Source organism: Bombus pyrosoma, linkage group LG15, assembly GCF_014825855.1.
Source record: "Bombus pyrosoma isolate SC7728 linkage group LG15, ASM1482585v1, whole genome shotgun sequence".
NCBI classification, from domain to species: Eukaryota; Metazoa; Arthropoda; class Insecta; order Hymenoptera; family Apidae; genus Bombus; species Bombus pyrosoma.
Window position 1 is genome coordinate 10,778,430 of NC_057784.1, and position 14,577 is coordinate 10,793,006.

General features: G+C 37.1%; 2 protein-coding genes across 6 annotated transcripts; both read right to left on the reverse strand.

Moving 5' to 3' along the window:
- Positions 1 to 1,258: 1,258 nt before the first annotated feature.
- On the reverse strand, positions 1,259 to 5,615 carry LOC122575372 (chromaffin granule amine transporter-like). Of its 2 annotated transcripts, XM_043744188.1 has the most exons (7): positions 4,344 to 5,615; positions 3,848 to 4,057; positions 2,985 to 3,251; positions 2,754 to 2,794; positions 2,352 to 2,498; positions 1,761 to 2,082; positions 1,259 to 1,591 (listed from the first exon to the last, which is right to left on the reverse strand). In XM_043744188.1, the coding sequence occupies exons 1-7, from the start codon at positions 4,447 to 4,449 to the stop codon at positions 1,374 to 1,376; spliced, it is 1,311 nt and encodes a 436-aa protein (XP_043600123.1). In that variant the 5' UTR covers positions 4,450 to 5,615; the 3' UTR covers positions 1,259 to 1,373. The 2 variants fall into 2 exon arrangements, with proteins under 2 accessions (XP_043600123.1, XP_043600124.1); XM_043744189.1 differs by lacking the exon at positions 2,352 to 2,498.
- A 138-nt stretch (positions 5,616 to 5,753) lies between these two features.
- Positions 5,754 to 14,547, reverse strand: LOC122575370 (protein bride of sevenless). Of its 4 annotated transcripts, none has more exons than XM_043744181.1 (10): positions 13,190 to 14,547; positions 12,909 to 13,018; positions 11,245 to 12,843; positions 11,016 to 11,144; positions 10,407 to 10,895; positions 9,626 to 10,135; positions 8,740 to 9,228; positions 7,939 to 8,279; positions 7,198 to 7,434; positions 5,754 to 6,565 (listed from the first exon to the last, which is right to left on the reverse strand). In XM_043744181.1, exons 3-10 carry the CDS (start codon positions 11,402 to 11,404, stop codon positions 6,308 to 6,310), a joined length of 2,613 nt encoding a protein of 870 aa, XP_043600116.1. In that variant the 5' UTR covers positions 11,405 to 12,843; positions 12,909 to 13,018; positions 13,190 to 14,547; the 3' UTR covers positions 5,754 to 6,307. The 4 variants fall into 4 exon arrangements, with proteins under 4 accessions (XP_043600116.1, XP_043600117.1, XP_043600115.1 ...); XM_043744182.1 differs by having other exon boundaries at positions 7,246 to 7,434; positions 13,124 to 14,547; XM_043744180.1 differs by having other exon boundaries at positions 13,124 to 14,547.
- Between the last annotated feature and the right edge of the window lie 30 nt (positions 14,548 to 14,577).

Sequence of the window (14,577 nt, forward strand, 5' to 3'; positions counted from 1 at the left end):
TTATCTAGATACCTAATTGGTATTTAATCACAATGAAATATCGACGAATTTGTTATTTTTCTTGATAATTTCTTTGTTCCTTTTGACGATGAATCGTTATCAAATATCAATGTTTCGATGCTATTGTATTACCGGCACGTCGACCTAATTACGCTACTAATTTACTTGTGAGCAATTTAGCGAATAATTAGGAATTAGCAATTAGTTGTTCGAATAGCCGACCGAGCGTCGAGCACTGGTTCCGTTTATTGAGAGAACCGCATATGAACCGCGTGCACTCAGTTTCTTGTTTGTGTGACATGACGCGGTTTCCGTTCCACGTGAAAACGACCTTTTGTAGCATTTCCGCCAGTGAAAATAAAAAATACAACGTGTCAACGGTATAACAGGGAGGTATGGTAATTTTTTAAATATTTTATTCCATTTAATATTTCTCGGTGCTGATCAGAAAATTTTGAACATCGGAGGAACTACAATTTACCAACAAATTTCTGGCAGTCGTTGTACATTACTACCATTCTTTAGAAAAGAACCAAATTAAATATTCTATGTGTACATTTCATTACTCGTTCTTCAATGAAATAATTATTCAGTTATCACTGTTATTCAATTAATTTTAAATGCGTAGATAGAAAATGTGTATATATAATTTCGATAAAGAACAGTCCAATTTCTTGAAATTTAGGAAACAATTGTGAACGTCGTCGCGTAATGTCCGCGGGACGTTACTTAGCAATTTCCAGGATGCTAATTTACTTCGTTATAACTTACGACGTTGAGCTACTCTCCGTAGTATAGTTGAGTTGCAATACAATGATGTTGCTAATGTTGTTTCCGAGCGTTTCTGAGACATAAATTCGTAACAGAGTGTCCATGAAATCTACTTTATTAATAATAGTTAATATTAACCGATCAAACTTCTCTGTAACGGTAAATGAGATAATATTCAATTTTTTATAAGAAAATAAGTGCAATGCCGTTCATAAAAATATGTTGATAAAATACAATATTTTATTTCTATTTTTAAATTAATTCAGTAACTTTTATATAAGATGCACGTAGCTAATTATAACTATTTCTTTGCTTCGCTAACGAATAAAAAAAAGATACTTCGTTCGATCATCGGAACTGATAGGTACAGGATATTATAAGTATTATATCGTAGGATGTGTACCTATTTAATGTTTAGTATTTTATTTATTCATTGGGAAAAATATTTAAGGATCGTTTAATGTTTTTACCTTTATTTTTGTCACTTCTTAAATTGGATTAAGTTAACAAAAACCAGATATTACGACTTATCTTTATAGAATTACAATATATGTATAAAAGAGAAGTTAATCTTGGTAATTGGTAGAAGCCGTTAAATTATATCAAAGATCGTCGTCAGAGTCTCGAAAACGCTCGTACTTCATCACTGATTTCTGAAAGGTCTCGTAATCCTTCTTTTCATCTTGCTGAGTTAATAATTTTCTTCTTTCTAAGGTGAGGTATATCAGCAAAGGACAGTAGCCGACGTTCATTAAGCCGATAATTCGCATAACCCATTGGAAACCGATCGTCTTCACCATTTCTCCTCCTACGATGGGACCTTGAACGAATATTCGTTATATTATATATTATCTAAAAGTTCCTTTATTCACCACTGTATTTCTGTCAAATTGAATTTTCTGAATTGAATTTTTTTGCGAACAACCGCCTCGATTATTAAAAATATTTTGATTGAAAATACTTTTACAGAGCAAAATAAAATAGCTTACCAAGAGAATAGGCCAGACTAACAGCCACTTGTTGAATCGAGTAAACCGGACCATAATTACCATTTTGGTCCACAAAGGTAGCTAACAATGGCACTAGAGCAGCGTCCGCTACCCCAATACCTAAACCCATTCCTAAGTGTGGAACTGCCAATTGCGACATTGTCTGCGAGGATGGTATCAAAATGACACTTATACCAACTAAGAGCATGGCTAGAACAGCAATTTTACTTCGTCCGTAGCGGTAAGCTATCATGCCGAAAAAGTTGGTCCCAATTAGATAGCCTACGCTATCTGGAATGAACACTGTTCCCAGTTGCCATTTCTAAAAGAAATTTTTCTATATTTCTGTATTTGTTATATCTTGTCGTAATTGCATGTACATTCTTAATACTAGAACTACCAACAACTAGAAATATGTATCGAAAACAGATATATTAAAATATAATATGAAATAATAGGGAAAGGAAGACAGGCAGGTATCAATTGATCTTTTTGGCTATTCTGATAATTCTAGCGTTAATCGATCAAATTTGTGACTCGAAATCATTGGAAGATAAATATTATAAGAGTAAAGTTGATACTTTTGGTAACCTTAGGTCTTATGTGAGTTCGTAACCAGATTGGTAAGCAGGGCTCTAAGATAGCCATCGGTGATGTTGAACACCATATAGCTCCAAAAATTATTAGTACGTACGGATCGCATAGCAGATGTGTCCAAGACGTTTCTCGATCGCTCGACTAAAAATTTCGTTTATCGTGTTTGTAAATGAGATAAAAATCAGTAAAACTGAGTAAATAATAGAACATTGAATAACATTCCGCTGTAATAAACGCTGTCCTACTGTATTCGTGCGTGACAAATTTTCAACGAAGAATTTCGTGAAACTAAGATTTTTTGCCGTTCTATATTTGTCAAGTGTTGGAGGATCGTCGCAAGTTTAATTGGAAGAAGATATTCTATACTACAGTGTATATATAGCATATATTATATACCTCAGTGTTCATTTTGACGTCCAATGTAAAAATCTGCAGACCTGAAAGGAAATTACCATTGAGATCGTTGAAATCTAACGTGTAAATGCTTTATCAAGGAATCATTTCTACCGTGAATCATGAAATTCTGCAATCTCTTATATAAGATTTATAAATTCTAATCTTCAATTTTCTAAAAAGAATCTTGAAATATTAAGTAGGTATTGAAATAAAAGTAAAAAAGGTTCGTACAAATAGTAATGACGATGAAACAAGACACCAATAGAAAAGGTGCCATTTTTCCTTCGAGATCGTAAAGGACAGAACCAATCGGATATCCAACAAGAACACCCAACGCTATGCTTCCAAGAACGAAGCCCATGATTTTGGACCTCTTGTCCTCTTCCGGGTACTGTGAAGCGACCAATGACATACCGGAAACGCCGATACACGCGGAGGAAATACCCTGGATGCTTCGAGCCAGAAACAGCACTTCGTAAGTTTGGCCAAACGCGAACACTGTAATAGTTGTCGCACTTAGAGGACGTCTTTGTTCTTACTGCGTCGAGCTTTTGGCAGTATTGTAAAATGCGAAATAGCAGGTTAAATATAAAGTGAAGCAGTGTTTTGGAGAAGAGAAAACTTGTTGCATTCAAGTGAAATAATAGTTTTGTGTTAAAGAATACTATGCAGAAATTTGAGTGTTTCTTTCAAGGTTATTAATACATATCTTAAAGAATACCATCGATGAAATATAATGATATTAATTTATTGATAATACATATTTCCTCAAATAAAATTGTCCATTATAGAGATTTGTGTACGATATTAAGCGTTTATTTCCCTTTTAGTAGTTAAATTACAATAGTTTTTAACTTGTCGAGGAATTAAGAAAAAGATTTGGTCGCGCTTCTTATTAACTATTCTTGATGAAGATTTTGAAAGTAGTCTGGTCGAAAATGTAAGAAATATAATTTTTAGCTTCGTTTGATCTTGTGATAGTTAAAAAATTGTTTCGCACGTTTCTGAGAAAATTGACGGCTTTTAATAGGCAAGGCAAATAACATCGTATTGTACAACCGGTTTAAATAATTAGAAAAGTAGAATGAGCTTACGCATCGCTGCTAGTAGGAGACTTAGATTTCCAAGGAGCAATGGTTTGGTGTATCCAAAAGTAGCGGTAAAGATGCCCACTGCTGGATTTAGTATTAATTGCATCAGCGCCTTTGAGCTTAACAACAATCCCACTCGACCATTCTCGTCGTCTTCATTGTTTATCGTCGAATTTCCGTCCAAGGTGCAAAGATAGTCAGGAATAATCGGTACTGAAATATTTTTTATTGTTTCGACGATCCATGCAAATAAAGTCGATATTTGTATAAAAAATCTTCAAAATTTCTTTAAAAAGAACAATTTCTAATGATTTAATAATCATTAATGTTTTACCAACGGTTTCTAAAGTTTCTCTCTTATTTTATCTTATATTATCTAAAAAGAACAGTTACGAATATATTTGAACCAAATTAATAATATACCAAGGATCTCTAAAATTTTGTTCCACGTTTTATCTCCTTAAGAAGACCGATTACTAATATTCGGACAACACTTTACCAACAACCGTGAGCAACACGTTGTCCAGAAATAGGCTGAGGTAGACGACAGCAACAACGATTGCCCTCGAGTTTCTTCCTGTCTCCATCGTTGTCTTCGTCCACATTGAACCGAATTCTCAACGAACCAAACCCTTGAAGCACTCGATTACGATCACTCGAAGCTTCCAAGGACATAGTCTCTTAGTAGAATCGATTCTACCCCATACCCTTCCCATCGATCGGCAAATTTTTTCCTCTTTTGCGCGAGATCACACAAGTTGAGTTAGCCGTCGACTTGGAGCAACTTCTCTTCGAATTCGCTTTCTTCGATACCAGAAACAGGGTTTTATACGTGACTGGAAAGCGAACCAGTCCCGATCATGCTTTTATAGGTATCCTGGCTGTGTCCTTGCGCAGAAGCTTTTTCAGAATACGCGAGTTGGAACGCGAGTGTCGCGGGCCCCTATACACGACTTTCACGAACCGATGCACTTTTCGATTTATAGTTGTTACGGCCGCCTTATCGAACACCGCCAGCCACCCTGCCTTTCATTATTTTTCACCCCATCGTCACATGGCGTGGAACTAAACCGTCAAGAAGATCGAACACTTTTACGAGATTTCGTTTGGCTTGAGAATTTAGTTGACTTCTTTTTGTTGTTTGCGAGGTTTTGTTCAGTTCGGTTCGGTTCGGTTTAATATCAAAGGATCGTAAATTCATACCATTAACTTCGCAGCTTAGGCATTTGATTTAAGAGTTTGCCAGACTTTGGATTTAAAGATTGATCAGAGGGTGGATGAGTCATTTCTAAGGACAGTGGACTTCGTATTTGATTAACTTTGAGAATTTTTTCCAATTTAAAGAAGAATTAAATAACCAGAGAAGCAGTTTTATACCTTAGAAATTTTCCACTCGTTTCGAGTAGTCTGTACACTTGCCGTGAGTTACAGCGGATGTCCGTGACGTGCCACTGGTTTCCGGTTACGGCACTGTCATCGATATTCCTTCGGCACGTACACCTGTGCCCCGATTGCGGAATTACGTTCGACCATAACGCAATTTCGGCAGGGAACACGCGAAATTGCTTCACTTGCACGCGCAACCCCTTTCTATGTGCAAAAGAGGCTCCGTTCGTTCTCATCTCGTTTTCTACTTTAATTATAACGATAATGGCAGACGGAGCGGCTTTCGCTTCACTGTGAAAGTCAATCGAACGCTTGCCAACAATGTTTAGTACATTATATCGATTAAACTGTTTTTTGAAAAGAAAAAAGAAAGGGAAGAAAATATAAAAACAACGTAAATTATCTTTAATGAACGGGGATCTGCGTAAAATATTCTTTAAAACGAATAATGATTATTAATTAATGATTAATATCGTTGGAGTGGACGCATAATTGATGTAGGATTGAATCACGATATCCGCTGTTGTCATAAACGAAACACTGTTATGTATTCGTGCTATAGTCGCAGAGCGTGGTCGTTACAACTTTCTTATTCTTTTTTTTGTTTCTTGACGATTGACGAGCGATTCAGACGTACAACGTAAAGTTAATACATATAGCGATTAAAAACTATACAAAGTATTCTTTGCTAATTTACTAAAAATAGTAGCAGAATTTATTATAAATTCTAAGCTACAGACACACGATGATGCGCATCTCTATACATATATTGTAATAGATCAACCCAAACTTATTTTATTATTTTTATATTTCCGTAAGACGATAAAATGCACTCGTTGATCAAAAAATTTATCTTCTCGTTCAAGAAGTCAGCAGCCACAAAAATCGACCAATCGAATGGAAACAGTTTAATTCACTGGAAATACGATCGTCTGTACGATATTTAACCATTAATTGGAATTCTAAGATAGTCGAAAGGACTATCTTTATCGCTTTTTATCGTAAAACGAATTAAACGACAGTAAACGAAATTAAAGGTCGGTTGTGGATTAAATTATTTATAATGCGATTGTTATATTAAAATCGTGTGATTCTGGTTATTTCGTCGAGTTCGTTTTCTTCACAAATGGTTGCTTCGGTTTGAGTTAACCTAGGGCTGCTGGGTCGCGCAGGATAGATCTCATCGTGGGATTTACGGCTGGTGGAAACGTTACCCTCGACGTACACGTTGGTCTCGATGCAATCTTTGTCGTCCTTGGGCTTCGGCTTCCGCTGACATTTTGGCCGCGCGTATGTCGTATTCGCGTTGCTTCGATCCACGGGGCTCATCCTTGACTGCAAGTGTAATTTTCTTAATTCTTAACGAATTATTTTGTTTACGATTCTATCAAAAAGCACCTCGTACAAGAAGACTACTAGAAATATTTTGATTTGATAATTCCGCTGTAACTATATAAATAAGTTACTGCATTATCCTACATGGAAAAAGTATTACATCGTTATTTCAAATAATTATTCTACTATAAGTAATAGAAATATCGTACCAGCCATTGACAAGCGAAACTAAATCTAATTTCAGTGAATCTATTTCTAGGAACGAAATTCAGAAACTTCTTTCGGACAATTTCTAGGTCTTAGTACGAGGATACGTAATTGGTTAGTTTTCGATTCTTCGGAAACTCTTTATTTCTTTTTTTGTATACGCTTATTATAAATACTACATCTGTATCTCTATACTCTATACTCTATCATTTTCGATAATCTAAATGACGTTCCACTCTGCTGTTTGTATCATCATCTTAGTTGTAAATCTTTGCAAACTTTGTCTACGATACGATATTGCATAGCAAAACGTGTATCGCATACAAGATACATAATATCGCGTTATAAGTGAAAGAAAATATTTGCATCTAGTCTAGACGAAAAATGCAACGAAAAATATCTACAGAAAATAGAAAAAATCTCACGTCCGCATCCTCGATGCAGACTTGGGGTACTGTGTAAGAATTATTCACTTCTCGCATCTCCGAATGGTAGCCATAATTGTTGTATCCAGGAATTCTTTGAATATCGGGACTTCTACTCTGGCCTAGATACTTCTGATTTGGACTTGAACTTCCATAATAGTTTGGATACGCGGATGTCACCTGTAAATTCGTCATACTTCCTCCGCCAGAGTGCACGTAATCGTAAAATGGTCGACTCTGCGTGAATAAAAAGTTTTTTCATGTGGATTTTTTGCTGTGTAAAAAGATTTTATCGTAAGAGGAAAGTTAAAGAAAAAGAAAAAGGAACGACGATTGCAAACAACGAATTCTTTATTCGATACAGTATGTAAAAAGATAAAAACACCTATTTTTAGAGATATTTAACATTTCCAACTTTTTAACTCTTTAATAGCAGGAAATGATAGAAATTATCAGAGAAAATAGAACAACAGATTTACAAAGAATAAATGATTTTGATTAAGGTTTACTATGATTAAGGTTTAGGTTATTTTAAAAAAATTAAAACTAAAAATTTATAAAGAATATAACTTTTTCGAAACATTTGATTTTTAAAATTTTAGCTTTTTAATGCCTTAAAGATATAAAAAATACGCAAAGTCTAATAGAAAATAAAAGTGATATTCAAACTACGCGAGTGTCGAACATAATATCAACAAGCAATCCATTATACATAATAACATCATGTTTCATTGTCCTGACCTGCTTGACGATCGTATTGATCCTGGGATCGGGTACTAGATCGGTCGATCCAAGTCTCTGTCCGAATTTCTTCCCTCTGGCCAAATGCGTGACCATGTAATAGGTCCTCGGTATCAGAATACCGATAATGATCAGGTACGCCGTCGAAATAATTCCAAATGACACGACAGTGTCACGACATTCTGGTTCGACGAGGATGAAACAGGTGAGCCAGATGGCCCAGACGATTAAAAGCCCGATAGAAGTGCCGAAGAAACACTTTCCTTCGCGATAATTGCGTGGCAGTTGGAAGATGAAGAAGCACACCATGAACAGGATGATCAGCAAAAATATATCGTAGCCTGGAATCGGTTTTTATTAGTTGGATTTTATGTAATTACTCCTGGAGCGTTACAGGAGACACTCTAGGGACACTTTGTGAAAATTGCACGTTTCTGGAAGGATAGGTATAGATACACGTAGATACACAGATAGGTGGTGTTGGTGTGAGTTTCATTGAGAACGCGAAGAGAAGGGTGGTCTCTTTCTTATTATTTACGCACTATATTATTTATTTCACGATACTTGTTATAATATCTATTCATTGAAACAAAGTCGCATTTCGGGTTCCATTTCTACTTGAAACAGAACATACGATACAAATTCTCCATCGCTGGAAACAAAATATAAACATACTCCCTTTAAGAAAGCAATATCTACGGATCTTCTTTTCTAAAACTAAAAGATAACGGTTACTAACTAGCAAAAGAGCTAAAAGATAAAAACTAAAAAAAAAAGAAAGGTAAAAGGATGGTAATTTACCTAAAAGAGCGACGAAGAACAAGCTTCTCATAACGACGGCCGGATCATCGGTGCTAAAAGCGAAGAACATAATGGATATCGCGAGTTGCACGCAGAACATAAAGAACACCATCAGTCCTTGAAGATATCCATTAATATGAGCGGTAAATACGCCACCCTTGGAAAAAAGTAAGAAAAATGCTCTGGTAAGCATAACGGAGAAATCCAATCCGAATGCGAGGCTGGTTACGAGGATTTTCCTAGAGTTAAGGTGCTCAGCGCCTAAATAATCGTCGTTGATGCAGAACAGAAGCACCGTTTGCAGCGTGAACACGTTAGCCAGTATTAGAACGATCGTTAATGCTGGATTGCCATCGAGAACGTCCTCGACGATGAAGCGGTAGATAATGAAGACGGCAATCACGCCGCAGGCGAACGTACCACACACAACCACCGTCAGGAAAATTGGTATCCAGTTGCCTGTCTTTAATAAACCCCTGTCGAGTGTATCTGCAACAAACCAGTAACGTTAGCTGCACCATTGTGTTCCAGTGCTAGCGAAGTTTTATTAGTTTTTTTAGAAGTTTTATTTAACACGTTACACGTTAACTTAACACGTTTATTTAATACGATAAGGGTGTTGGTCGTGTTTTTAAACTATTTTTTATATGTTTCGCTCTGGTAGCCGCGATACGTCGAAATATACATTAAGTTTAATTGTTGCAAAATATTATACCGTATTCGCACACTCTTTATCTGGCAATGTTATATCCAACTCAATCACATTGTCGAACGTCTTTTGTTCGATGAAATTCTTTCTCTTTTTAATCGTTTAAAAAGATTTCGTGGTTGATAATTAGCATAAGAATGAACGTGTTAACGGTACTGAAAATTCTGATCAACAAACCTTTGGTCACACCACGGGGGCCAAATTTCATCTTGAAATTGGCGCAACTCGCGCAATTCTTCGCGTACTTCTTCAAACAAAGCTTCGGCATCTTCGGCACCCTCGACTCTGGTGCGATTCTGAATTTCAAATTCGCTGGCTCTATCCTATAAGCAGCCATATCGACCATCTCTTGCTGGCTCTTCATTGCCACGATATACTTGATTGAGTGCGATTTCGGTACTATGCGGAGTGCGTTGTACACATCCACGTTTCGCATTTCCTGTTTCGAATTCGGATTGAAACGTGGCATCGCGCACGACTCTATCCCTCGAGGACAATTTCGTTTCTGAAGATCTTGCAGTAATTGAGCCAGCTCGGCAATAGCTTTGCCGATACCAAGCAAATGTGGCGAATGAATTACAGGATTGCTCGCTGCTTCGACAAATAAATCCGACGAGGAGATTTCCTGCAGCAAGTCCAGGTTAAAGGGCGAAGTTCGTAAGACGTACGAACCTGAAGGGATTAGGTCTGAAAAGCGTATTTGGTAAATTGTATTACTTCAAATTCTGTGTTATTAGAAATTTGGGGAAGCGAGCTAGATTTTCACGGAATAATAAGGATAAATTACAATACGACAACGAGGATGGTTTGTAACAATAGCAGCAATAGGTGATAGTAGCAATATATTCTATTTCTTGATTTGTTTCTCTTGGATTCTTCGAACAAAGTGTCCCATAAATTACAACACGAAAAATGATAAATTGGAATACTTTTCATAGATGATAAATAACATTCTCACCGTCGACGTTCGATCCATCAAGCGGCAACGCGATCCACGTTTTTCTGGATCCTTGCATCTTTTCTCCTCTTTCGATCCATTGTCGAATATCGTTTCTCTGCCCGATCACAGCGATCACAACTTCTCTTTCACTTTCCTCCAATTCCAAAGTGTCTCCATAACTTTCCACGCAAATTCCAGCCTCCTTCGTTGTATCGAGAAATAAATTTAACGCGAAATCGTGATTAGCGAGAAGCGCGTCGATCGTTTCGAATCTAGTGCTAAGGTAATGGACCATTAGATTGATCAAAGGCCTTGTCAAATTCTGCTCGTTGTACGTGCTGATAGGCAACACGCTGTAATTACGAAGTGGCTCTAACGTCGTCGCGTATTCCGATGGTAATAGTATTCCCATTTCGTAATGGTTCGTGCACTCTGTATCCACGGTTGTTTGCAACGCTTGTTTATACACTGTCGTTTCGTCGTTGCAGGTGTCGAAGATTTTTAGACCTAGAATATGATAAAGAGGACTTTTGTAAAATCGAATCGACAAACTTTTTTTTTGAAACTGATCTAGAACGAGGCGAATGAAACTCTACAAATCGAATAAATTACTAATACTTTACTTACCTAAGGAAAGTCCAGGAATAGATTCGTATTTATTCAAAAGATGCACTACATACGAAGCGGTGAAGACTTCCTGAAGACCGGTGCTGCTCGTAGCGTTACAGTATGGTCCGTGATTAATATTCAAGAACACTGAACAAACCAGGAGAGACCAGTTTTCATCAACGAACTCAAACAAGACACAACATAACTGTAACACAAATACAAAGCGCGCGGTACAAACTTCGCTTACCAGACAATACGGCATCGCCAGGAATCTCGAACAAACTTCTATTCTTCGGACATATATTTTGATCCTCCATCCCTAAAATCGTCTGCGCAATACTCAAAAAAATTATCAGAACGTTGGACAACATCTTTCTTCTTAAAAATACCAAACTAGGTGAAGTCATTTGACCGCTCTTCCTTTTTTAAAAGAATATCGTGACATAAAGATTCCAAAGGGAACAGGTTTCCGTCATCGTAACCTGTTTAATCGATAGTTCATTCAGAGGGGATGTTCCGTTCTCTCCGCTCGATTCTACCATGATAAATTAAATTATCGAATTACGCTTCTTTCTTTGAGAAAACTTTTCAAAACATTCGTAAAGTCGTTAATAGAATCGATATCCCTGCGAAAGGAAATATTCGGAAAATTTTGTAAAGGGAACAGTATTCCGTTATCGTAGTCCACTTATCGCTCAAAGGGTCAGTCGAATTCTTTTCTCCCGATTTTAGCGACGATAAACTGAGTCACGTAATTACGCTTTTCTCTTCGAAAGAATTTGTTTAAAAGGTCAAAAATTTGGTCAAAGGAGTCGGATTTCGGAGTCGAAAGAGAAATCGAGTTCCTTTCAGTTGCTTCTACAAACAAGAAATACCATCGATGACTAGAATCGTTAGATCGTTTTGTAGTTTTTCCTTCTCCTCTGCCCTCCTTTTTTTCTTTTCCTTTTTTTTTTTTTACGATTATCGAGATGTTCCACTCATGATTTCGCTTGGATTCCCCGAGGAGTCTTCGAAAAGTATCCAACGGGGGGATCCTCGATGAAAATGGCGACGGGACACGCAGCACGTGTTACTTATCGCGATGAGGCCTTTCCATGATCGGATCCATCAAATCGCGTGATAAGCGCCACTCCGAGGATAACAATCGCTGTGGAACACGTTTCTTTACGATTATCGTCATCAGCATTTCGGAATAACTCGGCTTCGTACACCTTCTCCTCTGATATAAATTGATATTTTTTCCTATTTCGCGAACCACTCAACGTTTCTTTTTCTATTTCAACGAGTCCAGGAGGTGCATCACTTTTTGCTGTAGATGCTCCAGGTGATAAAACATTGTCGATAGAATATTTCTTGGGTGTTTCTTCCTGATTTCTCAATTCTTATAGCTTGAAGTTGAAACTTGAAGATTTGTTGGTCCCTAAAGTTTGAAGAATTTAATGTCGATTAAAGTTCTTATCGGAATAAATTATGGATGTTCTTCTTTTCTCTTTGATCTGTGGAATTTAATTTAATTATGGTCCCCTTCGCTTCTTTTTGCTTTTCTCGAAATTCATATACACATTGGAAGATTTATCGGTTTCTGTTATAAGGATGACATTTATCAGATCCATGAAAACTTCTGTATGGATCTCCTATCTTTGATCTTGAAAATTTATGTTTACTTCTGTAATTATCTCCTTTGTAATTATAACGCTTTTCGTGTCTTCCTTGTCCCTTGGAGTTCAAACTTGAGATTTTATTAATATGCGAAATGAAAATAATGCTTTCTCTCGTGATAGGTCCGATAGCGATTTACCCTCTACTATCGGCTTATCGTTACTTGTAAGGTTACGCCATCGATCTAAATTTAACAAAATCTTTGTTACGATCGAAAATTTCTCGTAAGATTTTTTACTTACTACTTACAATCAGAAAGATTCACTGGACTTTAATTGGAATACCCATTTGTTGTCTTGAATTTACTCACAGTACCCTCAGTGGTTCCTTTTTCCAGTATACGATCATAATAAACAAATCTAAAAAATAAGCACAGACTTAGCCAAAGCACATTCAGTTTTCCAACCTTCTTGAAATTAAGCTCATTTTTAATTCTTTAAAATCTTCCCATCGATCGTTCTTACGCTTAGTGGGACCCTCCTTTTTCACTTGTCAAAAATCAACCTATCGAATCTCCCCAAACAACTTACTCTCGACTCATCTCTCACCAAACTATCTCCACCACTGTTAAATTCACGTATCCGCTACGAAAGGCAGCCGCATATCCGTAGAAAGTTTTTAAGCGAAGTCGAAAAGGCTGACTGAGCCGCTTATTTTCGGTGGCTATAGGAGTTTCGTGACCGGTGCGCTTTGGGGAGCAGCTGACGCGCACTGCACACGACAGTGACCACCACGGAAGCCATACTTCGGGCCCTCCCCCTTCTAAACGTATTACACGTTCAGTCGCGTTGAGGTCTGCAGCCATTTAAGCGGCGCACGTATGGTTTAATTGACAGTCCGGGGTCTCTTGTTTCTCGACGAGAGAGAGGGGAGGCGTCCCTTTTCGTAGATGATCGAAGACGACAGCGAGTGATTCTTTAGCCGGACGAAAAGGTAACCCATTTCCGGGAATTCGTGTCGATGTCCTCGTTGACGATTACGCGTTCCTGAGTCATACTTTCTCGTTCTCGAGGTACAGGTTGTTCTTATCGCGTGACCGCTTGGTGTATCCGATTGTAATCTGGTTTCGATGAATAATATTGTATTAAGCTGCTCTTTAGGGTACGAATTTTTGCTTTAGCTTTGGCGCGAAGAACAGCAATTTTTTTGCTTCAAGGATTCGATTAAGAAGAAAATGAGATTTACAAGGAACACAATGTTTTTGAAGAGTGGAATTTCAGTATTCCGAAGAGTACGAATTTTTATTCTCATGTTTTGGACAGGGAATAGGATTCTTTGCGTGGATTCGATCTTACAATTACGAGAGACGAGATTCGGGAGAAAAGAAACGCAAAACTTGTTATTTTTAATATCCTTTTTACGTCCTATTTTTTCATATCTCCTATGTTTGACTTTTTAGCAGTACAGATATATCGTAAATATCCGTAATACCTATTAACGTAATATCGGAATTGATCTAGATTTCTCTCAAAACTTTAAAAGGAATTCTATTTGGCACGAAGAAATGGAACGACGCGTCTATTTAAAATTCGTGAACAAACAAGCACCTTAATCGACAACCAAGGTCCCTGTTCCGTGCGAGGAAAAGTAGGTGAAACGACGCGGTCTAATCCGTTGTTAATTATCCGATTACGAGCAATCGTAATCGAAGGTGACAGGGTACAAGGTTCTTCACCTGAAAAAAGAACTACGACCTACTTTAAAAATCTCCGACTTCCCGTTTCTTTTGAAGCACTTTGTAACTAACCCGTTCTCCGTTTCTTTCTTTAAATCAAATCCTCCAGGCAATAATACAGACTTTATTCTGTCGAACGGCATTTTCAATATTTCCAATTTTAATAAAATGTAAAATGATATTTGTATTTATATATTCATTATATATTTTTGACGAATTATTTCTTCGAGAATAGAAAATTTT

Excerpts from the sequence above, each read along its gene's own strand:
- LOC122575372 (XM_043744188.1), bottom strand. The coding sequence starts at position 4,449 with ATGTGGACGAAGACAACGATGGAGACAGGAAGAAACTCGAGGGCAATC. Across the intron at positions 4,058-4,343 it reads CGTGTTGCTCACGGTTGTTG|TACCGATTATTCCTGACTAT; the intron begins GTAAAGTGTTGT and ends AAAATATTTCAG. Across the intron at positions 2,795-2,984 it reads TTTCATCGTCATTACTATTT|GTCTGCAGATTTTTACATTG; the intron begins GTACGAACCTTT and ends ATTTCCTTTCAG.
- LOC122575370 (XM_043744181.1), bottom strand. The coding sequence starts at position 11,404 with ATGACTTCACCTAGTTTGGTATTTTTAAGAAGAAAGATGTTGTCCAAC. Across the intron at positions 10,896-11,015 it reads TATTCCTGGACTTTCCTTAG|GTCTAAAAATCTTCGACACC; the intron begins GTAAGTAAAGTA and ends ATCATATTCTAG. Across the intron at positions 9,229-9,625 it reads CCCCCGTGGTGTGACCAAAG|ATACACTCGACAGGGGTTTA; the intron begins GTTTGTTGATCA and ends GGTTTGTTGCAG.